The sequence below is a fragment of the Danaus plexippus genome, chromosome 26 (assembly GCF_018135715.1).
Source record: "Danaus plexippus chromosome 26, MEX_DaPlex, whole genome shotgun sequence".
NCBI lineage: Eukaryota > Metazoa > Arthropoda > Insecta > Lepidoptera > Nymphalidae > Danaus > Danaus plexippus.
The window spans coordinates 530,690-554,008 of record NC_083554.1 but is presented as its reverse complement, the minus strand read 5'-3'; the positions used below and the strand labels follow the sequence as shown (position 1 = coordinate 554,008).

General features: G+C 34.0%; 2 protein-coding genes across 4 annotated transcripts in view; both read right to left on the bottom strand.

Moving 5' to 3' along the window:
• Nucleotides 1-606: 606 nt before the first annotated feature.
• Nucleotides 607-5,248, bottom strand: LOC116774494 (uncharacterized). Its single transcript, XM_032667245.2, has 6 exons — nt 4,883-5,248; nt 4,698-4,767; nt 4,201-4,306; nt 2,939-3,136; nt 1,039-1,251; nt 607-767 (listed from the first exon to the last, which is right to left on the bottom strand). Exons 1-5 carry the CDS (start codon nt 4,942-4,944, stop codon nt 1,040-1,042), a joined length of 648 nt encoding a protein of 215 aa, XP_032523136.2. The 5' UTR covers nt 4,945-5,248; the 3' UTR covers nt 607-767; nt 1,039.
• Nucleotides 5,249-8,023: 2,775 nt separating this feature from the next.
• Nucleotides 8,024-23,319, bottom strand: part of LOC116774447 (cytokine-like nuclear factor N-PAC) — a 34,839-nt gene continuing 19,543 nt past the window's right edge. For 2 of the 3 annotated variants that reach the window (XM_032667181.2, XM_032667183.2), the window contains exons 8-12: nt 10,029-10,139; nt 9,427-9,570; nt 9,211-9,337; nt 8,711-8,890; nt 8,024-8,276 (exon numbers count right to left, since the gene is read on the bottom strand). In XM_032667181.2, the coding sequence (XP_032523072.1) occupies nt 8,077-8,276; nt 8,711-8,890; nt 9,211-9,337; nt 9,427-9,570; nt 10,029-10,139 (762 nt within the window). In that variant the 3' untranslated portion in view covers nt 8,024-8,076. The remainder of the gene's footprint in view (nt 8,277-8,710; nt 8,891-9,210; nt 9,338-9,426; nt 9,571-10,028; nt 10,140-23,319) is intronic. The other variant, XM_032667182.2, reaches the window with a different exon arrangement.

Here is a 23,319-nt window from a genome sequence, read left to right as displayed (position 1 = left end):
TCGGTTTAATAAATTCGGTCCCTAAGTACACGTTTTTTGAAAATAAAGATAGTTTAAAACATTTTACATTTTAAATTCTAAAAATTATTGAAAAATATATATTAATCGCTCTTCTTAAAAATGAATTAGAAATACAGGTTTTGTAAGAACTTTTAAAAGTTGTTCTCGTATAGTTATTCCCTAAACCTTCCAAAATGTGCATCAGATTTAAAATCACTCCTACATGTTCTGGATCTCAAATCTATAACATTTTCCTCCTCGAAGGAACAAAGAATAACTAGTGACTAAAATTTTAAAATAAAATATTTTAAAAAATATGCGATATGTGTTGGCTGTTTTAATACAATAGAATATATACCACAATATATGTGCTTTGGTTCGTAACTATCATAACATCTAAAAGCACATAATCAATACATATTATAAAATTAAGTAATAATTCTAAAAATCAAGCAGGCTATTTTATATAATTTGTAAAGAGCACGTGCGAAGCCGGGGCTGGTACCTAGTAATAATATAATCTATTTATTTTCAGAGAATTTCATCAACGACAGTGTCTCGCTGCCAGCAGACACGTAATAAAAATATATATTTCAAAAGGAAATACAGTATTAATAACATAATCGTGTATAATAAAACAATCATCAACATACAATATTCAACATTCTCATTAAAATCTGAATATAAAAAATATACATCATTTCACCATCGCCAAAGGCCGCATACTTTTTTTGTTGACTTAAAACTGAAAAATTTTAAGTTTTCATCTGTGAACAACAGTAACATATTTATTTGTAAATTTTTCATTGTATTATAAATTATTATAATTATTTAATAAATCATCTTCAATTTATGAAAAGTAATAATTTTATATCTAACTATCGTTACCGATTTCATTACGTTCATATCAGTAAGAGGAAATAAAATTCTTGAGTATAAAAATATTTACATTTATAAGTATGCAAATGAATTAAGTAAAATGGATGTCAGTAACGATTCAAGTTCTTCTAGGGGACAGCACTATATCGCTATACACACCTCAGTACAGTCTTTCTCCGTCGTACGGAGCTCCGTCCAGCTCCGGCTGTCTGACACCTTCAGGAGGAAGACCCCAGTGAGGCCGACATCCGTTGTGAGCGACATATCTCGGGATCCTGTCGTCCCTGATCATCTCGTACGCCAAGCGAGCTATGCTCTCCTGGTACTCACTGATACCAGTTTTGTATAAACACGGCCGGACGTAGCCAAGAACTAGATATTTAAAAGAATGCATTAAGTTACTTTCGTATAACAATCTGTAAGTATTATTTATGAGATTTTATGAAGGGTTTCCTCTTGAGTCATGGTGTGAACATATATATGATAACTTTAACAGATTCTACACAGCCACGCTATTATTAACTCCTAATGACGCATCATATGTTCACTATATGTTTACCCCCTTTTTAACAATAGGAGGTCAAAAAATGTACGAGTTAACAAAAAGCAGACAACTTTCGTCATCGTGATCACAAATGCTGAAAATTAAATCAGAAAACATTTCTATAAAGCGGAGAAACCTCTGCATCAGATGGATTAGACTAAATACAACTCAACATATCGTGTAATGACTGTTACATACAATCAAATAATATTCGATATGACAAGATATTTGTTGCTGCGGGTGCCGATGTTATCATTACAAAGAATAACAAACACATACTTACAATACCAGATACCTCACGACTCACGACGCTCGACTCGACGAAACATCTTACTAAATAATTAACTGAGATAATCATATAGAAATGTTTAGATTTGTAATGGTATGTTTTAAAATGTAACTGATTTTTTTTATTTAATAATGAAAACAGCCAACATCAAGGAGATGATTAAAAATGTGTACTCTCTGCAAGCCAGCATTTAGAGTACTGATGGGATTGTGATGAGGAAATAGAAAGCACAAAGAAACACATATAAGGTAAACGAAATAGAAAAATCAAATACCCTGTTCATAATATAACCAATTTGAAATATTCAACTATAATATATTTCCAAACCCCATTATTCAATTATTTAAGTTTTAACTATTATACTGGCAGGAGTGAGCTGTGAGGCACTTGATAGAGTTATCAGAAAAATGCCTTACATTATGTTACAATACAGCTGATACTTCTTATACTTCTAAACGGATATAAATCTAAAATAGCTATAAACAATCTCAATGAATTTAAATTAAATTTAAATGAAAAAACCGCATCGAAATTGGTCTATCGGTTTGAGAGCTACATAACACAGCCATGGACATCTTATACCTTATAACAGCCTGTTTCTGCGTCGGGAATTTATTAAAGAAAATGTATATTCAACTCTAAATATTTTTTCCACTACACATCTACAGCGTCGTCAAAGATCTCAAGTAATTGATTTTAATAAGTTACCATTCCGTGTAATCAGAACTTTCTGTGTAAATCTTTTCATGTCCATCAAAGGTATAATCAATTATGAAATTAAACACGATGTTTGGAATTATTAATTTATTTTCTGCTACAAAACGTGTCGGCGGCAGAAAATGTTGCTCATAAGTTTCTTTTTCAAAATGTCTTTATCTACTATTTCAAATTTACATCAATATATAACAACTATTAAAACATTAAAGACAGATTGTAACTAGACTAGAGTTTAGCTGAACTGTCAAGTTATTACAAACGATTATATCTGTAAATAACGACCTACGATTCATGTAAACAAAATGAACAAGAGCCCAATTTTTAAGTTGGTAATACATGTCATAACATAGTATATAAATAGTGATTTTAACACAAAGGTCTATTTACAAAACATATCTATCTAATTAATAGTAATTATGTATTAAATACACCAGACTGTGTGATATAATAAATCCTACTCTCGAATACTTCTATATCTAAACTAATTACCCTTCCAATAAGACACTAACCCCTCAAGTGTGTAGGAAGTGGTTCCAGGGTGGGCTTGTCCATATCTCTCTCGTACAGTTCCCGGGCTACTTTCATCAGCTCTGTATCCTTGATGGCGAGCTTCGGGGCCGGAGGAGGAGGTTCATCCGTCACGACTTCTCCGGCCTTGCTACATTTTTTTTTCTTCTCACGAGGTTTGAACGGCCTGGTCTTGAACTCTAAAGTATTAAGTAAAGTAAGTTATAATAGTATTATCCAATTTAAATGATTGCATGTTATTGCATATTGAAATTGGAAAACCAATCTTCGCTGAAATTCGAGTGTAAACAGCGTCTCATTGAAAGTTATATATAATGTTATAATTAATTTATCAGATACATGAAAAGCTAGAAAAAACTATTTAACGACAAAACCGCAGGAAAAACTTCTATTGCACTAAACGATTTCGTAAGAAATGTTCTATTGTAAATAGCACCTATTGGAAGGGCTAGCTTTGATGTCGTTTTTAAAGAACACAGAACCTTTGTCTATACTTGGCACTCGTCCATTCAGTAACCGTCTTATTATATCTTTTAATTTCCACGTATATTCGTCATTCACACCACAAGGCAGACAGCCCGTCGACACAAATCTATATATTCCTGAATCCAATATTCTCATGCTGTACCGCGAAAAACACATTAATCTTTGACAAGGAGATATTGTCCTCAAAGCTGTGGGGACTGAGGTTAAGATTAATTATAGCTCGGTCGTCATGTTGGGGTCGAATTTATTCATAGCCCTATAATAAGATCATAATAGCTGGTAAATTTAGCAATACTTTGAAATTCGACATAAGGCATAGTTGTTTCTGTAAAATTTTATTTCAAGATCCCTGTTGCAGCGCCCGTTCTTAAATGTTTTATTACTTATCTTTCCTATATTTGCTGTAGTTGCTTTGAGATCTTGTAATGCTTACAAATAAAATACAATTAAATTGACACGGATTCAATAAATATATTTCTTTGTGAAAAGAAAAAAAAATCATAGCCAAAAGTTAGTTTTTTAATTGATAAGAAAATGCCATTAAACTGGATTTCCACTATAAGGGTAAAATAAATAATATGTATATATAAATACGTCGCCAAGCTATAATTACTTCGAATTTACTTATTCAATATTTCATATAACTTGTTAGCGCCATTATTTTTGCACACCTCCGCTTTAGTTAGAGAAACATCGAACATACCACCTAAAACATAAAAAATATCACTGAAACAAAGTGATTTTCAAATATATTAACCTTGAGACAGGTGAGCACAGTAGTCGTTGTAGTAAGTCGACTGGCCCCGAAGACTCTGCATTGTATTTTTGATAAACCCCTCCACCTCTTCTTCGGACCATGCTTTCTGTGTGTACAGTTGCAGTTGGTGAAATAACAGTTCAATACTTTATTAATTAAATGGCCTAGTTCATTATCAACAACATCTTCATAATACTTGTATTTTTTAATCATACGAGCAAATGAATGAAACCTTTTGAGATTTAAGTTTCGTAAGCATGTTGGGTGAAGTTGTTTATTCAATGCTCTGACTACCGGGGATAAAATTTAAAGTTCTTTTTAATTTTATATTGGATTTAGAAACAGAAAGTTTATAGCAAGATATGATTACCGCCTCAGTAATCTCTCGCTGTTTTACTTTTGACTATGCGTTGGTAACACAAATTGCGCACCAAACAAAACCATAACCCATGTTTTCTTTTAAAGTGTGACACAATACTAGGTACACTGTAACTCACGTCTTCTGTTCCCACTTTAGGGTCCAACCACTTTCCTTCCAATTTCGCCCATCTGTTTTCTGGGCGACACCTGTAGACATTTTTTTAATCAATTTTTCAAGTTACAGTAATCCTATATACATTTCCACGCATTTACTTACAGGTTTGGAAGTTGTACATTAATTAGAATTATTATAATTACTTACATTTTAGTTTTCCTAATGGGGTGTAGGCGGTATTCATCGAAATATTCTGTTAGAAACGACATTTTTATCACTGCACTTATTAATTTTTACACTTAACTCTAGCTTACCTACTAACTGATGAATGTTAAGACATAACTGTCAAGTCAAATATTTTTTCTAATGAAATATGAAACCTTTGTGGTTGATTTTTTCAATGACAAACCGATTAGTGCACCGCCTTCATGTATTGTGCAAACCTCTGTATACCGCTGACATTTCCTAATTTCTTATACAAGTTTCTTTTCTACTGTTATCACGGCATGGCATGTTTTATGATCTGAAGGGTTGATGCACAATTGGAGAAGTAACTTTCTTTACATCGGAAATTCTATTTTTAATGGAGAATAAAACACCTGATTTTATTACGTTGAGATTAAAACCTTTACATAAACCTTGCAATTTTATGATACGATAAAGAAAACTGTTACCAAAAGAATACAATTCCTAAGTTATTCACGTTTACAAAAATAATAATAATAACCCTGAAAACTTTGATTATTATGAACAAACAAATTCTCAGAATTTGTATTTGTTACTATAGACCAATGGTTGGTTCTCTCTGTTTGATAAACTTCGTTATAACAAGCTAAACTGGTTCGTTTACATCGCTCGTACAATTTTTATGTGCGCCGCTAACCACAGACAGTTGGCGTGTCGGAGCGACGTAAATCAAGCTATCGTATTTTTAGACGCCACTAATTTGTCGTGATTCTGCAGTCGCGAAGGTCACTATCATAAAAGATATCGAACCAAGGTTGCGGAAGATGGGGAAACACTCTAGGGAGCGATTAATCTGTGTGACATTATATTTTTACTGTTGTTCGAATATTTAAAAACTTCTCTACACCTTTATCATAGTAATTTATTATTTGTATATTTGTCACTATGGCATGGGCAATGCCATTTCAGCCAATTAGCGTTAGACTTACAGAAAATTATAGAACATAATATCAAAACACCAGTAACTGTAAGCCACCCTTTTGGCAGTACCTAACGTAAAAACAAAAGGAAACATTACACATAGGCAAGTTTTAAGTTCTCTGAACACCTTTGTTTCTTCTTCTCCCTTAGAGGATTGTTATTAGAAAACTACGCACCTCTGTTTGGTATATTCCTGCGTAAACGTCAAATACACTCAATCTCCTTTCATCTATTAGCTTCCAATCAATGCTGAGATAAACGTCCACTTTTCACTTTCCATCTCGAATTCTTTCCTTTAGCACGAGTACAAGGGACAATCTATAACTGTAATCTGTCGAATCCCATTTTACTAAATGGTGGTATTTGGCCTTCTTTCGGGCTTTACGGCAACATATGATAAAACATTCCAACCTATCTCTTATGGTCTATACTACCGTCACTTTGGGGATGTAACCCCTTATAGCCATTCAAGTAAATCCTTGAGCAGGCTTACCGATGGAACAGGTTATTCCATAAGACAACCATTTGCTGCAAGAGAAAACAAACTGAAAAAAAGATTGAGCGTTTTAACATATTCAAGTTGGTAGCGAGTTGTGAATTTTGGGAAATTTAAACGCAATCATATTTTTGAAGGCTAATTCTCACTACGAACAGATTAGATTTTAACTATAATAAGATCTAAGACTTTCGCGAGTATTATTCATTTAAATGATACGAATACACAAGACCTCGGGACACCGTAAGCGCAATCTGCCAGCATCCAGAGCGGTACGCCAGAAAATGAAGAAATCGATGGCGGTAGGTGATAAATAACAGGACCAACTGACAGACACTCCCATTTCGTCTGCCCGTGATCACGGTTGCTGAAAAGTAACCGAAACGTCGGGAGTATGTAGCTTTTTACAAAAATAAAGCACGCGTAGTATATCCGAAAAAATATTAGGTTCATTTTAATAGATTTCAACTGCACTTCTTCTACAGTTATTGCCACAACATAAAACATGTTTTCTACTAAATTTTATTAAAAAAACCTCTTAATGAATAGGAAAAAGAGATTTGGCAAAACTATTTCGGTGATATCAATAAAGAAATAATATACTTTAATTTTCCTAATAATTAGCGCCGAGTAACACATAGCGCTCGTAAATAACACCTAAATACCTTCCATTAATATGAGTGCTAGTTCGATTGGCCAGCGCACAATAACATTCCTCAGCTAACGGCCATTAAGGCCGCTTATTACAAGGTTTAATTCGTATACCAAATGATATTCACTGGAACAGCGCCGACGGCCATTATTGTTTATAATATGGGCTACTTCAATCTGTTGTTAGATGGAATAATCTTTACAGAGAATTTGACAGTATTTTTTGATGTATAGAGAGAAAAATACGCAGTATTGTAGGACCATACAGGACGGTTATGCAAATACCTTCTCATATCTCACGTAAGGTCCTTCGATGTTCCACATTAACGCGTTACTTCAGTATAAGTTTTTAATGTTAACCAATTTAAATTTCCACGTCATTTTATTCCAAGCTGTTCTCATATAAACGTTATAGAAATAGGAATGTAGGCAATTGAAAAAATACTTGGGAAAGACTTCTGAAGTTTTTATAAATTTCTTTATTTTAAACAGAAATCTGATTGTGCCCTGTATCCATTGATGACGAAAGGGATTAGTCTGAGACTAAAGTAAAATAAAACATGTTTTGGGACGTAAGGACTATTTAATAAAATCATAATAGAAATTAAAAATAAAAACATGTTACATTAGCTCTCACACAACAGTGCACTTCGTTATGTCCTAATTTATTTAAAAAAATATCTTAAAGCTAGACATACAAGTATCATATTATTCGCTCGATACAATCCTAAACTCGAACATCGCCCCCCCTTAACGAGGTGTGACGTCACATCAGTATTCGCCAGTCCAACAGTATGCGCCATGTCGTCTTACAACTACCCTCCGTTTGACATCGACCTGTGTCTCGATTATAGTAAAGTGAACATTATAATTATATTTAAATGATCAAATAACAACTAACCGCCGACGGTCGGCGGCCGGCGCGCGGCCCGCAGCTCGCCGCCGGCGCCGACACAGTCTGCCACTGGGCGGGCGGCGAGCATCAACAACAATTTATAAATCTCAACATCAACATCGAAATAAAACATTAATGATTCCTTAGATCGATTTTATTACATTTCATTATACATTTCGGTTTCAGCGGGCGCTAGAACCTGGCGCGGATGTAGACGGCGGCCACGTCATGGTTGGCGTAGCCGAGCCGCTTGGCGTGCTTGAAGATCTCGTTGGTGGTGGCGGTGAGCGGCAGGGACTGCTCCAGGGCGTCTCCCAGCCCCAGCGCCAGCTTCAGGTCCTTCTGCATGTGGCTCAGCGGCTGGTGGGTCGAGTACGACGACTCGATCATGGCTGAGGGACGGGGCGGGGGAAAGGTCAACATTATAACTTATTATATATGTATATATACTATGCGAGTGTTCGACACACCAGACTGCTCGTCTCTTACATTATTACTCTACAAGTTATCAAATCCTACTTCCTGCATGTCATATCAAAATACTTTAAAGCATACATTTATAAACCAGTTCCAGGTGACACTTTGATATCGACAGAAATCTGATGTAAAAATATCATCACTAAGCTCAGTCTCAAGCATAATGGATTATTATCTCATATAGACGAGTTGCATCTCTGCAGGTCTGATTATGTGGTCGAGGTTACAGCAGGCGGCATGCTAAGTGTAAGCAGGTGATTACTTGGAGTATTCATGATACTTGGAACCGATCAACGGAGCGTCTCTACATTACAAGAGGGATGTCATTCTATAGGAGAGCGGGTCAGACCTCGTCCCTTGAGTATGAGGTGCGGGCTGGCGAGCGGCGTGAGCGCCAGCACATCCAGGAGGTCGGCCTGGCTGAGGCCTGCGCGGTCCGCCAGCGCCAGGCCCTCGGCCAGCGCGCCCAGCGACACTCCGCCCACCACCTGCAGCACCGAGTTCATCTTGGACGCGTTGCCTATCTCACCTGGGAAACAACAAACGACGGCTGTAGCAGAACAACTTATGCAACACGACCAGTGTGATTGTAATGATGTTTTGTCGCTCGATTAAATGACTTGTTACAGAAAAAGTATTCTATGACTGAAGAAAAGCTTTAATGAAATACTGGTCAAACTATAGACAGTACCACAGACAGAAGCTCCCTAATCGATATCTCTATAAAGACATTAGTCTGTCTCTCTTTCTCCATTCTCAGTGAGCAAGACTCATACTCTTTCTTCTAATACACTGCCAGAGGTAAATGATTATGTTGTAGTAAGTCGGACCATTGAGAACGCGCACTACTACCGAGGTAAAAGGAGTTCTTGCTCATGGCCTTGAAGCACGACTGACAGTCGTCGAACAGCGAGCGGTCCCCGGCCGCCAGGATGATGAGCGTACCCTCCTCCGCCTGGGTCTTGGAGCCTTGGATCTGGAACGGGAGGAGACAGGGAAAATGAGCGATACATTACGAGTCGAGTCAACACAGCGATGGCAGTGTATCATCCGTCTCTGTCTAACCTGTGCTTCCAGATATCTCCCTCCCTTTCCCCCGAGCGCCTCTACTATGTCGTGTGAGGTGTCGGCGTCTATGGAGGTCATCTCCACGTAGCCCTTGCCCTCCAGGGTGGGACAGTGCAGCACTCCGCAGTTGCCGAACACCATCTGTCAATGACATTCGTTATATAGCCTATCAGGCTCCATCCGGTACAAGCTAGTAAACGAATATACGTAATAATTATTTTTACTCAATAAAACTACTTTAAATTATGATACAAGTCAGTGGGATCGTGATATTGATATGAATTATGAATATATAAAATCTATTTTAAAAGACGTTCCGCCCGAGCGTGATGTGTCCATCGTCGCAAAGGCCACAGCATAAAGGCCGTTAAATAACATTACAGCGACCTCCGACATTATATCATATTATTTACCAACGAAATATAAAAAGGAGCATCTAATAATAGAAACAAATTAATTTGTTTAGTAATCTCACAATATTTTCAATATCTATTGATATATTAGCTATAACATTATTGACTCATGTCATCAGATTTTTTTTAACTAATTGCATTATAAAGTTGCTGTGATATGTTTAGTATAGTGTTTGTTTGAGGCACCTCTTTGGCCGCCTGAGGGTCCGCTACGCACGAGAAGGTTATGTCAGCCTCTTCCACCACATCGCAGGGAGTCACAGCGATCGTAGCACCGACTTTCTCGAAGTCTTTACACTGAAACAATACAATTCAAACTTATTATAACTGTATATCCATAATATAGATAGATTGATCACTTTAAAAGCCATTCTTAATGGTTTGCTATTCAAATTTATTATGATGACATTAATTTTCAATTAAATATAATAAAATATATTGGTTATAAATAATAAAGTATAGATAAATATATTAAAAGATCTAAGTTTTAAGCGCAGCGCCATCTAGCGTGTATTACAAACACTCCTAGTTTCTCATGGCCTCACTGGATGTCTCTAGTTGTTTTTTATTCGTCCTCGAATCGATACCCGCGCCGCGCCAACGTGTACGGCGTCAACGACCCCACGCTCTGAACGGCCGTCTGGTCGCTAGTCGCGCGCCGCCATTTTGATAACGGCTCTTTATAATGGCGCACAGTCATGCACTGCTCAACACCGTGTCAGGTTAGGAACTCGTTACATTAGGAATCTAACGACACAGTGGCGAATTTCGTCAAGGTGGAATACATCAGTAAGCAGCAAAACGGTTAAATCGCAACACGAGATAGAGTAGACACTAACCACTAACAATTCATATACTCTTGATTAAGAAGAATAATAGTTGTAATTAAAACAATTTCTACGAAACAATTATCTTGTAGGTAATCATTAACAATCTAGAAAATTCTGATCCACGTGCGTATGAAACGTTTTAATATGATGCTGTTTTAAAAATTTTCCATGTAACATTAACCTCTGCGAGAAAATCCGTCAGCAGAACTTAAATAGAATTCCGACGATCCTCGGAGTGTATCCGCGCGAGCCGGCGAACATATTTATAATATCATCAAACAATTGAGACTATAAAGTGATGTTTGGAAATTACAAGTCGAGCGATGTCTGGACTCGGAGAAGGTCAATGGCGAAGTTTATACGAATTATATGCATGGTTACAAAACAGCAACGCTTCTATAAAGACATAAAATACTCAGATAAATACAATACTTACTAATATTAATAAAATCTTAATTATAATTTTAGGCTCTTATGATCTCAAACCATGTGAGATCCTACTAGCCGGTCTGTTTGTACTTCAAACGTAATACATTTCGTGTTTGTTGTATCAATGTATGTGTGTCAAGTAATACAATCGCCACCGAGCCCCGTCACAACTCACAGTTAGGCAATATGGAACATACATTTTTAGATCGCCTATAAACTTTAAGTATGATCGTTTTATAATGTTAACGTTCGATTCTTCGCCGTTACTTCTCGCGTACACGTATCGTGTTATAAGTCAGGTAATATTTGTTCTGCGGGATGTTTGTAAGCCAGGTAAGTGTCTATTGTACTACGATGACTAAGGTTTAAAAACCGGTCGAGTGAAAGTGTTCAGTGTCGCTCAAGGTTGTATGAATTATATTAATCCTATTATTATCTACTTCATTATATTTCTGTATTATTACTTTTATTTTCCTCTGTGTTTACAATTGCACGTAAAAATAACTTATTTTAGATACAATTCAATGACTATTATTGTAATTTTTATTAATATTACTACATTGGAACATAAAATATGTGGTAATATATTACAAATAATAAATTATTAAATTTTATCATGTTAATGAAAACATCAAATTAAAATTTAAAACATCGTTAGTTAAAGCATATATGACAAACAAAGTATATACATTAATATAATAATTTTCACAATGGAAAGTTATAACTATGACGCATATGTTGAATTAATATTTAGTTCAATATGTCTGTGTACATATTATAGAGTATATGTCATCATATGTCGCGGTATGCCACAGTCGTCAGTCGTCACACATATCTTTATCATATCATGTATAAGGGAACGGTAAACTTTTACCCCGTCATTGTTTACGGCCTGATCGATCTCACACTTCGCATTCTTATCTCTTCTGAGTAACGGTGTGCGTTATAACACACACAAGCATATATGTGCTATGGACACACTGTGCTGTTAGTGTATGTCACTCCAATAATAAAGACAACTTTCATAATGCTGCTAAAAATTCAAAAATAGTATAATTCAGAATATAAACGTCCACATCACATTTCCATAAAGCTCATTATGTCTGATGTATTTCACGGAGACCATCAAACAAATGATACATAAGGATTAAACTGACATCATCAAGATAATCAAGATAAACGTTTATTATATCTAATAGTCATATCACAGATAACAAAGACTACAGACGTCCTTACATTCAGTTATCACCAACTGATTTATTTTAGAGGTTCATTTCTCGTTTATGTTTAAACTGTGGTTACGTGACTTATTGTTAGATATATTAATAAGACAATTAAAGCTGTGAGAATACCTCCTATATAGATTGGCGTCCAGAATATAAAGTGTACTGACGTGAAGATGATACAATATATCTATAAAATAATATTACTAAATAAATATTATCTGTGTCCGTCTCTATCCACAACAGACATATTAAACTTCCAACTATCAGTGCCAACTGAGTGAAGTAACTCCGCTGCACTGCGGGGGTCAAAATAAAAATATAACAGGAAAAGAATCGAACCGTGTAGATTTATCAAAGAGTTTTTCTCTTTCATGGATATGTCATATTTTCAATTTAATTCAAATAAGGCAAATGTTTCTTAATAGCACACATTTAGCCTCCAAGGATAACTAGGTGCCACACTAATAATCTCTAATGTAAGAATAATATGAATTAAATAGATTTTTTTATACTTATTCTGAAACAAATAGTAATAGTCGTCCGACGTATCTAACGTTTCTTTAACGATTATAGCAGAACACTATAAACTAATCATACAATATTTCTTTTACATTAAAGACTTTTTTATTTTAAGCTATGTATTTTAATAAAGGTAACGGTCAAACTCATTCAACCACGTCCAGGGCAAGCTGTTTGCATCACACATTCGTCTGACACACCTGCTCATATACAAAAAGTAACAACTGTCACTGTCAATTAACATTACGAACCTGTTCCGAGTTTGTGACATATGACGTGAACTAAATCCCGCGAATATATGGAATTGATTGTATAATGTACGTTCTATTTAAAATTTTGGTGTTTTTAGTCAAAGTCTTTCCAACGTCATAACATACTGAGGAACGCTACTCTTATAATATTATTATCTTATTATATACAATTCTATATATATTATCCAATGATGTTAAGTCACTGCACCGTCACTAGTGACAAGCTCTACACCTGAATGTCAACGTACAATTTATTTAAAATGTTCTTATTCGTCCAGCACATAAAAACGTTGACATTGGCAAAATATTCCACGATTCCAGTTCAGATAAAGCCACAGCATAAATTTAAAAAAAAATCTTCTATACAAAGTGTTTTTATAAGTGTCGTTAAATCGCACAGACGTATGATTTTAATAATCCGTTATTCGTTGTCATGGAGAAAATAGAAAAACGTGTCAACTACTTGAAATATAAATATATATCCTTTTTTTGTATATGAGAATTATGTATTTTAAACTTAGTAACTACCCGAGTAACATATCCTAAACATACTGCAACTAGTCTCCGAGTAGTCGCTAGTGAAGTAGACCGACACAAATATATGTTTGAAAAACAGTCAAAATTAATTATTTTTTAAGATCTAAATGTGACGGTTCACGTTTACAAATACAATGAAAATCAGAATATTTAGTGAGAAGTGTTAGTCGTATACTGTTAGTGAAACTACACTCATGTCTTCCAAAGAATTGAATGCTCAGAATGTTAGCTATATAGTTTATAAGACATCCCTCGCCGCCAGTCAAGGTCATGGAAACCAGCGATCGATGGAAGGCGCGAGCTGCTTCTGGGAGGCAATGATGTCACAGAAGGAGGACGAAGACCGTCTTCCGACTAGCTGGAGCAGGGGGAGGCGCAGGCGCGTCGGATACTATCGACGCTTACCCCTCCCTGTGATGGAGAGGGGATTCCGCCCCCCCAAAAGAAACAAAGCTGCGAGAGTCAGTCCAAATGCTCACCTTTGTTTGGAAAACACATGACATTCCCAGGAGAAGTGTCTTATGATACATGCTACTGGAATTTCAATTGTGTGAAAAGAATTCCTGTCAGATCGTCTTTTCTCATCAGATTCAACCGACGTTCAAAAATAGTGCGATTTATGTACATTAGTCCTTCAGAAAGGGAGAGGAGATGGGTGTAAACACGAGTATGTTAATAATCTGTTTGTTGGAAACCTAAGATAAGAGAGGACCTATGCTCGGAGGCAACAAACACATTTGAATATCTTATTTAACCTATCCCAGTCATGTGACCGTCACACGATACCCACGTCGCATGTCTGCACAATTATTAAAAGTCTTAGCAATGTCTTAACTGGGTCAATATACATTATTCGTTTCTGAACATTGCACAACCATCTGCAATGCAACAAAATATATCCAGATAGAATTACGTGTAATGCGATGTATGAATATTTAATTCTTAGTTTTTCTAACATAATTGAGTTGATTTTTATTGCGTTTTATTTGCGTTTATGCAGTCTTCCGCTATCTTATATATCTAGAGAATGTATGTTACTTACATCACATGTTTGAGAAATGATAAAACTTACTTTAAATACGTACTTGTTTTGAAAATCTTTTGTTGATATTGAAACATACTGGATACGGGAGTTTTTAGTTTTAGAGTCCTAAGAAATTTTAAAGAAATATACATGTTTTTTTAAAGTGAGATCAGCGAAAATAGAACTTTCGTATCACCAAGTCTCAGCGGCTTCAGTCGACCTTGACACAAGCCTTTCAGGTGACCGTGGGCGGAACGAAGCCACTTCTGATTATCGTTCCAAATTTCTTTATACATTAATCATAAGTAAAAACCATACAAAAGTTTTAAATTTCGTCTTCGTTTCGAAACTGCGGATGACGGAATCTGATACGAAATTTAACACTGAAGTATTCGCACCTAGGCCATACGTTACATAACGTCGTACATGCATTAAAATTATACATATCGCAATCAACCTAATTTATACAACAAAATAACTACAAACAAATTCTGCATGAAATTATAAAACCCGAACAAGTCCGTTGCTATAATCGTAACAAAACTGGGGCCATTTTAAAAAGTGTTACAGAGTTATATGTGATGAGATTCGGCTCAGCGTTGACGGACGTTAGCCGGCTCCACGTCTACACTGTTAATTAGAACAACGGTTGAATATATGAACTTTAATATAAAATTATCTCGAACCTTATATGGTAAGGAAGATTTATAGTGACTCAAACTGATGAGCACAGAAATTAAACTTTTTCAATTATTTAAAGATAATCTCTGACATTTAAAATATGAATGTCAGGACTGTGCCAACAAACGGACAAACAAACATCACTTTATTATTCAAATTATTCAAATAATTCACGAGCGGACCGATCCCCGCTCGTAATCTATACGCAAGGTCATCTGAAAGATAAGATAATATTTGCAGAAGATCTGGATATTTTAACATTGAATACTTTCAACTATAATTAAAACTGTTTTAACATAATGCACATTATATAAACTAAAAGTTGAACAATGTTTGTAACGTGGTACTCTGTGTGGGGACTCAGTGCCGTTATTATCATACACATCTCACCAGTATTATGTAAGTTTCATAGTACCTAATGCTAATTTGTTAATAAACATGGATTACGTGTTTTTATGTATCAGAAAGCATGTATTGTACTTTGTCATGTATCGTTGCTACATCCTTTCAACTATATGAAATATGGGAGTTATCAATTTACCTTAATTACAGTAATCCTGGGACAAACGTAAGCTTTATATATAAATATATTATTACGCATATCCTAAGTCATTATAATCACGTCATAGATTTGGACGATAACACTCATATCAACGAATAAAACTGTCCTATTTGCTTTACATTTTGCATATTATGTTGGTTTGAATTTTTTGTCGTGTGTTTGTCGATTTTTTTAATTATTTATTGGGTAACAATCTAATCTGCTATCGAAGTATTAAGTGTGTTCGGCATGAGCGTATCCAATAATAACAATAACAAATAATATTCATATCCTTTTATCAAAATCTAAAAAAGTATGTTTTTTTTATAATCATGACGCACTTGTACACTCTATTTATATATAACCTTCACCTCCTATATATTAAGTGTGAACTATACATAATGTTTTTAGCAAACAAATATATACGTAGACGCATACAACATAGTATTAAGAGAAAAATAGTTTTAAAGTAAACAGTGCTCTGAGCATCCTAAGATCAATGTTTATATATGCATGTATAATTTTACCAGATATTTCTAGTCTGAACATTTTAAACAAAACTATGTTTTTCAAATAAACTACGCGATTCAAATATTTTTATTTTATATTTTCCCTACGTTTCGATAACTTTACACCCACCGTAACTGGAGACGTATCTCGTCTGCTCGTGATTACGGTTGCTGTAAAGGAATCGAGACTTCGGGGAAATTAAAAAAAAATCCGCGTTGTATATACGAAAAAATTTCTTTTATTTCAATGTCTAATATTATGTTATCAAATATTTAAATTAAATCAGTCGATTATTAAAAGTTTCGGTGTTCGTAGATGTTAGGATAGAATATTGTCCTTGATCCATCCCTATTCAGACTATTCAAATCAAACAAAATGTCTACTGAATCATATAAATACCCAGTACTCTTCTAAACAAACATACAAATACGACGTAAAATACCGTTCCGACGTAAAGTACATATAATATATTGTAGCATTGATTAATGAATATATTTCCTGTTACAAGGTATTTTCTATAGGGAATTTAGAGAGGATAATTTGCAATAATATATATAATGTCACAAAAATTATTATCACCACTTCGTTAGTATTATGTAATAAGAATATAAGAATTAATATATATATATATATAAAAGGATATAATTATATAACAAATTATAGATTTCTTCAAGATAACCCGATTAGACGTAACAGATTAAAACGAAATCTGTTTAGATAAATACTTTATTATTATAAATTATACATGCATATTAATGTTCATATAGAATGAAAAATATATAAGTCTCAGAATCATCAAAATAATTTAGTTATTTGAAAGAAAAAAAAATATATAGTGTATATTAAATTACATTATATTATTAGGATTGTCAGCAGATTTAAATAATCTCGAACGACAACAGTTTTATTACAAAGAACAAATTTGTTTTTAAAGACATTTAAAACAAGAAAGATATGTAGATCAAAGTGGAGAGGTAAGTTGTGGACTAAACTATGACAGCCGGCGGTGTTGGAGCTGTCCTTATACGTATCACTCATGCAGTTCAAGGTCACTCACATCCACAACTGTTGCAGAAAGGAGAACACATTATGCGAGCTTCATTTGAGAGGTATCGACTCGACTTTTGAATTTCTTAATAAGTTGGCGACTTGAAACATTTATTATATTTAGGAAAATATTCGATACTATTGAAAAATATAAAAACGTTAATATATAGTACTGTCTCCATACCTTATAATATATAAACAACAGGGACTGGCGTATAAAGTAACGTATGAAACGCTCACTGAGTATCTTTAAATAACGATTAATATTTATCAAATATCGATCTCCGTGGCCAAATGAAACATATGCCTATAGATTTTAATTACAAATCCCTAGTAGCCGTTACTTCGTCTGCTTGTTATGTATATTAAAAGATTTTATATATAAGAAACAAAAACAAATAACTAAGAATTTAAGACTTAAATGTTATTTTATGAATATATATTTTATAAGGAAAAATACAGAAAGAATTGTTACAGCATTTAATAGAAATCTATCCAGTAGTTTCGTTCATATACATTATTTTATTTTTAAAGACACGCGAGTACTGAAGTTTTATTGAAACTTGCAAATGTTTCCGTTCAAGTGTTCACCCTAAGATATTTTCTCATAATATGAATCAATACCTCTGACGAACTCGGCTCATACCGAGACGTCCCGGTCTCTATGACGCTCTTCAGTTGTTGGTAACCTGTTTGCATTGTCTATATAACCGGCTGCATTCGTCTATATTATTCTTTAATTGAATTATATTTTATACACGTGTCGCATTATTTCATTTTGATCTAACAACAATATGTGATGGATTGTTTTTATACGAGAAATATATTTATAAAAAAACATAAAATTAAAACCTTCAACGCAGAGTCAAAGGTTAATTATTACTTTATAGCCTCATACAAGATGATTAAATAACTTGAAAAATCAAATATATATAAAGACACCTTAAACTATATGTTTACAAAGCACTAAACGATACATTGAACCGAAACGAAGGAAAAAACAAATTAACGACTTATGGTATACTATGAATTATATTGTGGTAGAAGGAATAAACGATGACATAAACAGAAACTTGGTTGGGGGGAATGAAGCACAAGGTGTGTGTGAAGCTCACTATCAAGGCTGGGATTACACTTCAGATGTCAATTATTATATAGTAATATGAATGATTAGTCTAATGTGATATATTTTTACGTTTGTCCGATTGTTGTAAGCATCTCGCTAACCTAGTTTCATTAGATCTCTGAAAGTTCTGCGGCGATCGATAGTTGTTGGTGTAACGCTAGGGATGGTTACACGACTATGTTCAAGATTCATCTGACATACAAAAATGTAATTCAAAATTAATCTTTGCACTACAATCTGCTTATAGTAAATATTAAACTTATGAATAGTAACAAATAACTTTAAAGTACATATGTTTGAAACAAATTATGTCGCTGTCCATGTTAGTTGAAAATACGAGTATGAGCCAGTATCAAGCCGTTCGTAACAGTTATAACATTGTAGTTAATAGTTTTATATACCTAAGCCATACAAATTTACAACCAAGTTGAATTATAAATTACATATGTATAATATAGACGTTTTCCAAACGATTCTTTGTACTGAACGTTCAATGAAAGTTTGTTTCCAACAATTTATCAAACGTTAATTGACATTTTACAAGTGTTATCTATATATGCGATGAGTTTGTTTATTTAAAATGCGATTCTCTACACCGGGGACACATAGAGGCTAGAGCGATGCTCATTTATTAAGGTAATAAAAAATGTATACATCTCCGTTTGACCTCAAGCACACCCGGCCAAGGCTCAAGGCGAACAAAACAAACACTGACATCTGAACGGTGTACATAATACATAGAAAACTATCATTTACATATAATATCCGCTATATATAAACAAACGGATTGATGACGTGTTCGTTATAAAAAATAGATTTAAAATAAATAACAACATCGGAGATACAACATTTTGCTTTTCATATCACGGAGAGATAACGATTACAATGATAACATAATTTCACTCGTACAGTTTCCTAAACAAAAGATAAACTGTCTATTGTCCCCTAAACGACGTAATGATGTCACCAGAAATACATCCAGGAAGTTGTTCAATAAATAATATCTCATCATTATTAAAATATAACATTAAAAATGTTCCTTGCATTATATAATCATTTGAGAGCTAGTTTCATAATAAATTAGACAGAAATACAATTATATAATGTGCATATAATAGTTGAGTGTTATAACATGTATAAGTAGAACAGAATACTTTATATAATTAATTAAAAAATAAATAACTTACAAGGTAATATCAACAGTTACAACATAGTGAATGAGCTCTGTTATATATGAGATAGTGATCCAGGCGATAAAAAAATAACTGTCATTCAAATTAAGGTATTCCAGATAAAATTAAAAATTGATAAATCTTTAATTTTCTACTTCAATACGATATTTTGTAGTTTAAGAATACAAAAGGTGTAATTGAGAATTCAGAAACTAAATATAGATGCGGTTATTGTGATTACAATACCTACTATTAAAACGTATTCCTTTAAATGTGTAATCATTAATGAATGCCCTAAATGATATAAAAAAATAATATTACTTTTAACTTTATATGGATTAATTATAGAAAAAAATAGTAATCGTACTAATTGTAAGTAATAAAAGTAACAATAATATTTTTGGAGACAACGAGACGCGTGTACTATGAGTATTGATTTACATATAATGATTTGAAAACACTTCACCGTACTAGATATAAGAAAAATAACTAAAAAAGTTTTAGGAAAATATGAAGAATAGTTGCATCATAATAACAGAGTATATATATTACTTGATAATGATGTATTTTTTGTAAGATTCCTATTTTCGTCAGAAGCGTTTATATTTCCAGCGATCCCGAATTGATTGTCTGGTGTCTAGACGAGTAAGAGACGGTGCTGTGTCGTCTGTAGGAGTGGAGTAGCGGACGAGCCATATCATATAAACACTATCGACAATTCCAACTTCTGTACCAATTTTGGTTTTTCTTCACAATGCCTGCGTGTTAATTGTAATAGTAATTAAGGTTAACGCAATTTCATTTCCTAAAACGTTAATATAACCCAAGGTCCGTACATTAATGGCTCACCGAATTGTGAATTACACGTTGTTATTAACAAACTGTAAATACATCGACATACACGATATTTAATACGAATTTTAAATATATACACTATTTTTTACATACACGACTTCGTTATATGTAAATAAGAGCATATAAAAAGACAGGTTGAATATAAGCGATCAAATTATAGGTTTACAAATCGTATAAACTAGCAAATACCAACGAATTCGTGCGCATAAACGGAGTTCTTAAAGACGACAACATAGATAACTGGAAGCGTGGCACTTAAAAAACTATTCGTAAACATCAATTATATTTTTAGATAAGGGCTAAGTCATAAATGTGTGAGAGATAAAACTAACTTAATTCAACAGTAATATATTCAGTACTGTTTGACTGTGCAGACCTGGGTTTATTTTAAGCTTCTAAAAGGAGGTTTTATAAAATATAAACAATGTAGTAAGTAAATTAAAATATTACTTTTCGCATCATAGAAATGTAACAAATTAAACATGGCCCGAATTTGCTTTACCAAGACTCGTTTTACAACTGTGATGTTTGATGGCAAACTGGGTCAGTTCTGGACTACTTTACTTATATGAGGTTTATATAGAATATTATGAATATATATATAACACCTAAAACAAGTGCTCAAGGAGACATGACATATAATATATAAGGGATATTATATTTAGAAGCAGTACAAGTCTTAAAGAATCACAACGCCGATGAATCCGAAGCCATACGACAAGGGCAAGAAAAACACAGCTGTTGGATGACGTCACAGCGGTGACGTCAAGGACCAGCTCTCCCGTTTACACCTCCAGCCGTCTCCCTCCAACACAATAACAACAACATAGAGGGAATACAAAGCATTGAATAGAAAAATATATCAACTGCATAATATATTGAAGTATGGTATTGTTTAAACACTGAATTGTACTGCTTGTCCTCATTGTATGCGATCTTAGCTAATGAATCCTTAAATATAATGTATAAAGATATTACTGAGGTGACGGGTCTCATTACTTACGTACAAAATTCAGGCGTGAAAAACGATCACAAATGTATAAAATCTTTCATGGTGACATTTTTTATATAACCACAACCCCTTCCAGTTGGATCTACGGCTGCTCATAAAAATAACATTAACACAAACTCACACACACTTAACAGTCTCAAACACGACCTCCTCACAGAACACACACACAATGCAACATGAAATATACCACCTGTGTGAAACCCGCTTTTTGTTATATGAGAATTCTAATTAATTAAATATAAATATATCATAAAATTTCCTAATTAAATTTTAGACGATGATCCACTTTCTCTAGCATTTCAAAACATTTATGTAGGGCGGGTTAACAAAGGAAACATTTCCTTTCCCCTTACGATAAACACCACGTGTTACGTTTACAGTACGACCGACCGAGACGACATATCGTTTATCCGACATTACATCACCCAGCCATATCTAATTCAATTACAATCGCACACAATACACATGAAGCTATACAAACATGTCGATATTTTGTTACGATTTAATATCCTAGACATAGAACTAATATTCCAAAGTTATGCACGTGATTTCAATTGTAATAACCTATCACGGGTTGAGAGCCTGTTTACCTGAATACTTTTTGTACGCAGGTAATGCACAGTATACAATTGTCATAGACACTTGGAAATCCGCTTTGAACATTCCGATACATATTGAATCATATTATAATATATTTATATACAACACACACACGCGCACACACACACAGACACATAACAGGTAATCAAATAGAAATTCATGTATCCATAAAAACACGAAAGAATGTTTACCATAAATTCGCAACGTCACACAGCACACTACATACGGAGCGTCTTCGGTTTGTTATTGGATGTGATGTGGGAAACGCTTCGTATGCAAACATATAGTTAGCATAATTAATGAAAACTAACTGCGAGACACTTATAATAGTATTAATTTAATCGATTCAATAGCACGACTTCTGCTCAGTTATGAATTATAATACAGGGACCTCCCGCCACGATTTGTTTACAAACCCGTCATCATGCATTTGGTGGAATTAGTTAATTTATATTCACTGTACATGAAGCATGAAACATGATGGCAATACAACGAATATTGGAGACCTGCTGGTATAGCTTAAATCACCTTACTTAATTTTATTTTTTTATTTTTCATACGGTAGCAGAATTAAGGTTCTGATCTTAAATTCATCTTAATATCTCAGCGTTTCTGAGAAGGCCACCCCGACGTCTGTGTGTCTCGACAGTCCGCAGTGATTATTTAAGCCGTAAGGGAGACATTTTTTTCCCATTAACCTACAAAGGCGAAGATTTAGAAGAATAGAAGTAAATTTTCGTGTATGGAGGTCATGTAAAGAATTGGAGTGACTGGATTATCTGGACCTACATGAACAAAAAAATATGGAACCGATTTGTTGGAAAATATTTGTACATTAAATAATTTTAAATGTGTGGTAGCATTTATTTAAAAATATGATTTATTGAAATATATCTATATTGCATTGTTCGATATATTATATGTGAAACACGAGCCCAAATTTAAAGGACCGCAGTAAAGCTCACAAATTCCACCACAAGGTGAACAGTTATCAAATCAGATGCCAGCAGACGGAAGTATCCAGCTGTATAATGTACTAATAAATATTAAAATTATTTAATCCCAATAAAAAATTGTAAAAAAGTCATTATTACTCTTAGCGTTACTTTTTTAAGCA

Coding starts and splice junctions, on each gene's coding strand:
- LOC116774494 (XM_032667245.2), bottom strand. CDS start 4,944: ATGTCGTTTCTAACAGAATATTTCGATGAATACCGCCTACACCCCATT. Junction 4,768..4,882: donor CCCATTAGGAAAACTAAAAT/GTAAGTAATTAT, acceptor AAATGTCTACAG/GTGTCGCCCAGAAAACAGAT. Junction 3,137..4,200: donor CTGTGCTCACCTGTCTCAAG/GTTAATATATTT, acceptor TTAATACTTTAG/AGTTCAAGACCAGGCCGTTC.